Source organism: Cupressus sempervirens, chromosome 4, assembly GCF_028749045.1.
Source record: "Cupressus sempervirens isolate cs-2001-9-10 chromosome 4, ASM2874904v1, whole genome shotgun sequence".
NCBI classification, from domain to species: Eukaryota; Viridiplantae; Streptophyta; class Pinopsida; order Cupressales; family Cupressaceae; genus Cupressus; species Cupressus sempervirens.
Genome location: NC_143121.1, coordinates 882,373,996 through 882,383,623, shown reverse-complemented (window position 1 = coordinate 882,383,623; position 9,628 = coordinate 882,373,996). Strand labels below are relative to the sequence as shown.

Here is a 9,628-nt window from a genome sequence, read left to right as displayed (position 1 = left end):
ATCAGAACCCGTGTATCTCAACGGTAACCTCATTTCATGCACTTAGCAATGTGGCTGAAATGAAAATCACACTCTCCTATTCCATATTAAAATTCGGGAACCCAAGCAAATAATAGCATATCCTACTAACCTCAATCATCTTTCACATCTCTTCCAGAAAGTGATGTGAGCCAAACCCTTCATCATGCAACTTCAATCCTGAAACTCGTGCTACAATTTTCACAATATTTCCCAAAAAAAGATGCCAATTCAACTCTAAAGATTGTGCTTATCTTTCTCGAACCCTCTTAATGTCTTTTTGAATTTTCTACCTACGAGTAGTCAACTTTCCCTAAGTGATATTAAGAAATTTTGTTCAAGTGAGGGATATCAGTTGTAGGATCTACCTCCGTTGAAATCATAGTACCAGAGATCACCAAAATAATAGCGATTACTTGTGCCTCCCGCATGTCAGCAATTCAATTCAGATTGGATCACCAGTTTTTTCTTTTCATAGCTGGTACGAATCCCAACGCTATAAAATTGCCAATTTCATTTCATTTTTTCTAGAAATTGCAACCTATTAGCATTTAGTTTTGAAATCACGACTAAGTCGCAGTCAATTTGCCCATAGAACACTTGAATCTAAACATCATTTTTACAGTGTAGATTTGGATTTTGCCTATGTGACTTGATATTGGATCAATTTGGACACGGTGAAGGACAATCATTTTTTTCGAATACTGCTCCATTCACATTGAGTTAGGGCTTAATTAATGGCTGATGTCCTCAATGACTCTGTTTATTGAAGAGTTTGGGGCTCAATTAAAAGCAATAAAATTATGGAAAAAGTCATGCCCCATAAAGGTCTAGATGCCCATTGCCCTCATAGGCCTTTATGATGTGTCATGGGCACTGCCCCCAGAACCTGCCAGGGGCTGCTTCCCCTAGACCCTGCTTTAACTTTAAAAAACAAAACATAGAATCTGTTCAAATTTGCCCGATGGGAAAGCAGCATTTTTTTCCACTTGACAGGACAAAAACGTCTTTCCACTATTCTTATGAAATTTCCAGCATTTTTTAATTTCCTAAGTTTTTCTTGAGTAATTGAATACAATCATACTTTTCGTTTATTACGTCAATCCAGATCCTAAGTAATGCTACCAAGATTGGCATCTACTTCTTTCATGTATAATTAAACTTAATTTGATGATGAGTCATTGATTGTTGGATCCTAAATTTTTCGTCCCATTTCTATTAGTATTACTGATCGAATTGAAGCTTTGTGGAGCTTGTCGCTGTCATATTTACTGACTGCATTTCCAATGAAATTTTCCAGAGAAGGTTGGCCTGATTGCGAGTCCACTTGAGTTTCAAATCTCAAGCATCCATTCTATAAAAGGAGCTAATCGTGTCCTGCAGCAATTTAACAACCTTCCCTAACCCTTATAATCTTTGCTTCAGCACTTCGAGCAGCAACTTGAAATAATTTTTGCTGCATTCTATCCAGAGTATTTGTTCAGAATTTGAGAGATGCTCTCTCCTGTTAATATATAATGTGAATTGGATAAATGCATGGTAGAGTGACATATTTGACCTATCTACCACGATAACTCAAGTTTTTGTATGAAGAATTTAATAGTTTCAAGAAAAAAATAGATCAATCAATAGCACAGCTAACTGGTGAACAAGATGGACGAAGAACCTAGTGCAATGATATCTAATTACCCACCAGTTCGTGCTAATAGATCTGACCTTCCAGTGCATATTAAACAATATTCAAGATTCCAGTTTTATGCGCTATGCATAGATGTAAATATATCGGTTTGAATGGCGATAGACGATTGCTAGCCTTGAACTTCTGTAAATATCTTATTCGCTTCCCTCCCAAGTGTAAAAGGTAAAAGCAAAATACAAAGACACAAAACTACTAACTAATCAGATTCTTTATAACCAAAGTCCCAGTACGGATGCAGGTTCTAAATTGTTCCAATTTTTTTGGGGGTTGAGTTCAAATTTGTTTTGGGTTAGTTTGTACAAGACCTTTTTTTAAAATGTGTATGTAACATGTATATATGTGTGCGCGCTGTAGCAGATAAGTTCATACAGAAATGAAGGCAAGAAGTTTATCTTTTCACTTACAAATGCACAAATGACATATAAAACAACCCTTTAGATCTGTTGCAGGGTCAAATCAACCTAAGTTGGCAAAAATATCTTTATGAAAAAGTCAATTAAATGACTTTTCAGTCAAATTCGCCAGTCAAATTCACCCCAAATTCGTTTTGGGTTCTGTCCAAATCAAAAAGTCTTCCAAAATGGTCCAAAATTCTTACAGAGTTCTTCTAAGAACATTTTCAGCGAATTTACCTGACTGGCAGAATTTTGAGCGAATTCAAAACAAATATTACTTTGCAGCAAACCAACTTTCAAATTTCAACTTCCAGGGGCGAATCTGATAACTTAGTTTGCAACCACAAATGAGACTTATATACAATCATAAGAGGTGAGAGGTTGAAATGGTGGAGGGAAACTGCGTACAGCCCTCACTAGTTACTCCATATGATGGTTAAGGACTATCGGTTAGGGACCACATGAGGCTAAAGAGAATAACGAACTGTTGCTGGGCACAGGGTAGAGGATACTTGGGGTGCCTCGTCATGCCTTCCATCACAACCTTCGTTTTGGTTGATCTCTTAACAAATCATTGAGATTTGTTGTGTATATATTTCCTAAGTCTAGAATGGGATATATTTCTTGAGTTATATCTACATTATTATCGAATCTGGCTGCATGTTCCCAGAACAGATTTTATCTCATCTTATTCTTGAGTAAAGATTACATGTTGACTTATAATTTTCTCTTATTGCATTTTGAATTTGTGAATCTAATGTAATGAATGAGGTGATCCGAGAATGGAACATTACACTACGATTGAAAGCATGTATAAAAGGTAGGACAACCTTGTATAATTAAACTGATATCTAGCTAGTATTAAATATTTGTAATCTGCTTTAACCTAACCGAGTAATGCGAAGCATTGGACTTACTTTTCTGTAATTGGTCTGACTTCTTAGGCAGTCTAAGATTCTCAAACACGAACCTCCTGAAAAAATATATCATTCACTAAAGGGGTATTATAAATTGGTACTATAAGTATGTTTTCATGGGGTTATTGATGTTAATTAGAACCACTCTTTCTTTTCTCCGTATAAGACCGCAGGTCCTTGATATGAAGATTAAGGACCACTTTAAAAAAAAAAAAAATTAATATAAAAGTAAAAGCAATACACGTCTATTCATTTACTCCCGCTTATTAGGCAATGTGAAGCATAATTTAGACCTCTTATTGGAAATTGGCAATATAAGAGTTTTTTTCCGCATGATTGTTGTGAGTAAGGCACATCTGCCATAATGAGAGTAATGTTCAAATCTAGTGAGCATTTCCTGTAGAAACATATTATAGATGTTCTATCCAATAACCATGAAGAATAACTCCTACGCAATGCATGTTGTATTGGAAAAGTCTTCACCGAAAACCACAAAAACAGATTTGTCCCAACAGATCACTTTGCAACCAGAAACAAGAAATCATTTACTAAACCTCACACAAGGATACTTATTACATGCTTTAATGAACGTTTTTATGGCAATCTGAAACCCTCCCTCTCTTTTTTTCCCTTTTTGCCCTTTTCACCTTTCTCTTTTAATACAAGAACATTGTCTATACAAACATACAGATAAGAAAGGATACTAATTACATCATATCCCTTGGCAAACGAAAACACAACTAGGATACTGAATTATTAAGGGAGCTAAAACTGATTACGATCCCAAATAAAAACATTTGAAACGGATTTTCCCTCAAAGGGAGTGGAGTGATTTTAACTGGCTTTTGTTTCGTGGGTATGAGCCCTCATGCTCTGCCACAAGTATCTTCCACTCGCCATATCCACAAATGCCCAAAACCCATATACAATGGCTCCGTTAATCTGTAAAATTCCACAAAAATATAGAAAGCAAGGGCTGATTTAACTTTCTGTGATTTAAATATATAAATGCCCGAAGGCGCCCACAAATGATCAATGGTTCTGATAAAGATTACAAAGCTGGAAACAGATCATAAAAGCTCAAGAAAAGAATAAACATCAAAGACCCACAAACTCTAGAACATGAAACGATACATGCAATTCCTAAAACCCCAAATAGCTGAGATTAACTAACGATTAAATGACTGAAAATGTATACATGCGTACCCTTTTGAGGAGGCTCAATTTGTGTATCTCAACGTCTGGTGCCACATTGCCTTTTTTAAGAACTGGATCTTGTTCAGGCTCTTCTTGGTCTCTATTAGACTTCACTGTTTTCCAAGCAAAGTATAACGCCACGACACCTGAAAGAAAAACCAGTATAATCCTCAGGGGGCACATTTTCTTTAAGATGCTATCTCCTCAATGTCTGCAACAAACGTTGATTAGAATTTGTGGGAAGTGCCCTAATGGGTCATCGAGATGCTGAATAGTACTAAAACCTAGAGGTTCAGTTATCCTGCGACTCTTGCCATGGACCGATTCGCCCCATTTCAGCAATGCAATTTAAAATTGAAGTCAAAATGTAAGCCAACAACTCCCAACTTAAGGAATTTCATTTTGTCTGTTTCCACGGAAGGGTCTTATCCATTTCTGCACGCTAAGGCTAAGAAAGACGAGAATACAACTCTGGATGTAGAAATAGTATGAATTTGTTTTCGCTTCAAACTCACTTCTTCAATGGGGTTTGCTGTCTGTATCTAATTTTGTCGAGGATACATTTTCGTTCAAGAATTTAATAGTAGAGTGGTTGTTTATTCGCTCTATAATGTTTTTAGTTGCCCAACCATACCTTCCTGTGTAGTTCTAATGTCTTCAGCAATTTTTTATTTTTTATTTTTAAATATTTTATCATTAAAATAGGTAAAGCACGTGGCTTATAACAAGGAGTTATTATGGTAGAATAAAATACTTGACTAATGGTTCATTGTATAATTGTATTTGTGAGTGTCTTTAATTAAATATAATTTAAAGTACGTGAGCATAATGCAATGGTGACATTTACGATAAAAACTTATTATTATTATTTTAATAGACTTATGTAGTAAGTGCTTTAATGATTTTTTTTAATCTAAAAATTTGTTGGGTTATTCAAAAGAGAAATGATCTTTTTAGAGTTTTTGTTATTCGCAAGGAACTTTTTTATTTGTTTTTTGATTATGAAGTTTAGTGTTGTGTAATATATATCATCAATTTGTTAAGATGATAGGCTTTGTGTGGAAGCTTTACATATATGAATGTATCTCTTTATCAACTTGTTAAGATGATAGACTTTGTGTGGAAGCTTGTTTCTATAAATGTATTTCTCTATTTCAATAATTGTCACATTCTTTATCATGGATTTTAGGTGTGTGGTTGCCAAACCAATTGGTTTTTTTCCCCTTGTTACTTTGGAAAGTTAAACTCTTTTTTTTCTAAACTTATCATGTTCTTTCATAGACCTATCAAAACCCAATGGTTTCTTAGTAACTTATATCATTGCACTTCTTCAATTTAACCTTGAGCGGGAAGAACTATATAGCACAAATTATAAACAATTCAAAAAAATTAAAATGGGTTTTTCATGCATGAATGTTAGGTTGAATGACATGGTATTTTCCTCTTCTTTTGTAAATATTGATGCAACTTTTGTGGGTTTATTAGTCCTCATTGTACAACATCTTCTCAAACATATTGTAAAATAACTCATGAATGCTAATTATGATTCCTTGTTTTATATTAATGACTATAACAATTTTCAAAAATATAGTTTCAAAAATCAAGATGAATTATTGGGAAAGACATTGTGCTTCAATTTGCCAATAGGGAATATGGGTGCATGTCAATTGAATGTGCTTTGTTGTATTGAAAAGATTACGTTGTTTGATAAAGTAAAACAACTTTTGTGATGTAATAGTGTATTTTGGCTTGGGACCACTTTTCCAGCATTTACTAGGCAAAGTTCATAGGGAAAAGTCAATTTGCTAATAAGCAAAGAAATTACACATATATCTTGTGTGACGAATTATCTCCTCTTAAAGACAAAGAAAGTTGGTAATTTTATTTGTAGCCTACAATGAAAAAATTGCATCTTCTTGAAATCTTGAGTTATGGACAACATGCTCTTCTCATCTCACCATAAAAGAGTTAAGTTGTCTAGATACAAAGGACCATAATTACATGTAAAGTGTATTTGTGTCCTTTAGCAATACAATTGCAACATGATGCACAATTGTAATGTGTATTTCATATGTTCCATGATCACCTTGACATCCCCTTTCCAATCTAAAGGTTCCACAAAATGTTAGACATTTTTCTTTGAATCCATTATGGAAATGTTAGCATGATCAAATTGTGTACAATAGTTTTTCCTTGTTAACATCTAACACCTAAAATGGTTGTAAATTATATGATATTTAATCTTGTCTTGATAGAAAAGTCTACCAAAGAAGAATACAAATGTGCAGATAATGGTCCAATTTAACTTTTTAGTTTACCTTAAGTAGAGGAGAATATCAAAATTTGTAAACCATAACATCTTGTTAAAGACCTTGCATTTTAATGTTAGTAATCTTTGAAAAGTTGATTTAGGGTATATTAGCTACTCGTAATAATAATAATTAACAAGAAAAATCAAGTGGTTGAAATTAAACCTTCAACTCCTATTGACTCATAATTGCACTTACAAAAGCATGAAATTGTTAATTAATATGTAATGACAAGAAATGATTTTAAGGTGAATTCTCATATAGTATACATATTTTAGATGTAGAAACCTAATGTTCACCCTTTTATGGAAATGCATCCATATAAACTTGTAGATTAAAAAATGTATGTATAATAGAGTGCAAATAATTTAATGTAGCACAAAACTTAATGTTTCATGATTCACATCAAAACATATACACAAAAATCATAAGGGGAAACTAAATGTTAATGAATATGGACTCTCTATTTGAGCTCACTATGTTCTCTCATATATATCAGATGCATGTTTATATAGATGCAATACCCTCCTATGGTTATAATAATAACATTCTTTGAAATTCTTTTAGATATAACTTTATAACTTTTTGACACTAATGTTTTAGAATAACTTGTATAAATTCCTAAAACTATTAAAAAAAGTATGCTACCTCATTTGTAATAAAATCTAGGCATACATTTTCCTATATTTAGTCATTACATCTTTCTACATGTGTAAATGGATTTGTATACATAATTATCCTAAATATAAGACTAAATTAATTAATTAATATGTTGAATGCTTATATTGATTTGTGTTTCCTTGAATGACCTATTTTGGGGCTTGTTGGTGTTTTTTCTAGATTACCAGGCAGAAAAGGTGTAATGCTAGTATTCAGAGGATTTATCTTAGTTTAAGGGCTTAGCTACTTCCTATGTTTAACTAAGAAAACTTCAGATCTGGCTCCAACTTCAACAGAATCACCAAGATTATCTACTCTTCAAGCTCTACAAAGCTTAGGCGGGTGCACCTTAGGGATATATGGCTATATGATTGATCATTTGACAAATTTTCACAACTCATTTGACTGATACTTCTCTTCTCTAGATCTATCCCTTTAAAGAAAACAGTGGTCATATATCTTCTACGTTTTTTAATTAATCCTTGATCTAATAGTAGCTAACAATGACAATCAAGAGATTACTACAAATAAGTATTTGACCAGCAATTTAATGGTTCATATAGTAAAGTAAACATGATTTAATTTTATATTTATGCCCAATGCAACCCTATGACTTCTTCAAATTGTAGTTGAATATATGATCAATGCCCTATCCATTAGGATTTAGAGTCTACCCAGCAAAACATTTTGAACTAATTAATTGCATTACAATTAATATTATTAGCAATTGTCCCCAAACCCATTCTTATGAATATCACTATTGTATAAGCAGAAACCCTATCAATTTATTGGAGCATTTACTTAATTCCTTGAATTAAAAGCAACAGAAAATTGATATACAACCTATCCTAGTTGCATTAAATTACATAAAACTTGTTTGTACAATCCCAAGATAAATATTACACAACAATGGAGACAAAATCTAAAGACAAAAATATAGCATAATTTCCTCCTTTGCATTAATTTTCATTGAAAATTGCAAAAATGTTCGTAAGATTTCAAAAACTTTCAAGATAAGATAATAGATCCTTCAATATTCAATTGTATTCTCAAACTTACAGGAGAATGCATCATAAAGCTTACTATAGACTCATTGGACTGGTAACATGTAGCATAATTCTCAAAATTACCAGAAAATCGGACCTCTACTCAACATCTTGGGAATCCTTTTATAGAAAGGATTGCAACAAGCTTCAAATGGGAGGAAACTTGTCAAAATCTTAATCAAAAATAGATACAAAAATATTCCTATTCTGTTATAAGAAAAACATTCTTTGTACTTGGTCCCAAAACTAAGATGCAGTTACAAAACTGGCAAGTGGTATTTGTCAGCAAATATCTCTTCAGGATATCAAATGTCTTTAGCTTCTATCATCATCCATGCCTTTTCTTTACCTTTTCCTTTTCTGATCTGCATCTCAACTACATCTAGTCACTATCATCAGTTGGCAATGCCTTGATATCTGCAATCAGCTCCCAAACAGTGATGTATGTATCAATGTCAGGCCATGTGATATCTTTGATTGTGTCCAGCTCCTCTAGGCATTTGATCCACTTGGCATCAGTTATAGCTTTAATCTCATAAGCTACCTTAGACATCTATGCTTCTAACTTATAAAGTATATCTATCATTTCATAGACAGCAATGGCACTCACTTCATTGTTACAAAAAAGACAAAAACCTAGGATGATCAAGGATATTATCAAGTGATGATGACCATTCAGCCTAGTCTTTTATTTTGCATTTGCTATCCAAATTGTAGGCACAAAATTTGGTGTCCCAGCAACAATTACTTTCATTTTATTTTGTACTAGTTGCATCTTCTCCCCAAAGAAACCATTCAGATCTCTTACATTTTGAATTTCTTTTCTTGTACTCACAATAGTTGTCTTTGGTAGATCCGCTTATGGGAAAGTATAGTGATTATGCTATCAAAAAATTGAATATAGGGCCCACATGTGTTGAACAATGGAGATAATAGAGCAATTGCATCTACAAATTTGTATTCCACTCCTTCTAAGGCAATATAACTGCCATGCACATTTTGTGAGACTATCTTTAATGCATTGATCTTATGAATTTATAGACTTTTTAAAGCTCTAAACTCTGCATCTTTACTAGCTTCTAATTTTTCTTCATCAATGTCCATAGCCTAGCTTGATGTTTCCCCTATCTCGAATGTCTAGCCCTCTATCTGCACTTCTTTGTCATGAACTTCTATAACAATTCTGACATTTTTCTTTAGTGAAGCCACCTCTATTTCCAGTTTGATGACATTTTTTTGTAATACATAAGTCTTCTTCATTTCCTCTCTGTAACTCCTTCTTGTCCCAATAAATTTTTCATAGGTTCTTTCAAGTTGGGCTTGAAGAGTGTCCATCTTATGCTTACCCATTAATGCTACTGAAGTATGCATTCCCAAAATTTGGTCA

The 9,628-nt window shown here is 33.3% G+C and overlaps 1 protein-coding gene across 1 annotated transcript; it reads right to left on the bottom strand.

Annotated features, from left to right (window-relative positions):
* Positions 1-3,549: 3,549 nt before the first annotated feature.
* LOC149564211 (uncharacterized) lies at positions 3,550-4,805 on the bottom strand. Its single transcript, XM_089827286.1, has 2 exons — positions 4,236-4,805; positions 3,550-3,971 (listed from the first exon to the last, which is right to left on the bottom strand). The coding sequence occupies exons 1-2, from the start codon at positions 4,407-4,409 to the stop codon at positions 3,864-3,866; spliced, it is 282 nt and encodes a 93-aa protein (XP_089683412.1). The 5' UTR covers positions 4,410-4,805; the 3' UTR covers positions 3,550-3,863.
* Positions 4,806-9,628: the final 4,823 nt, after the last annotated feature.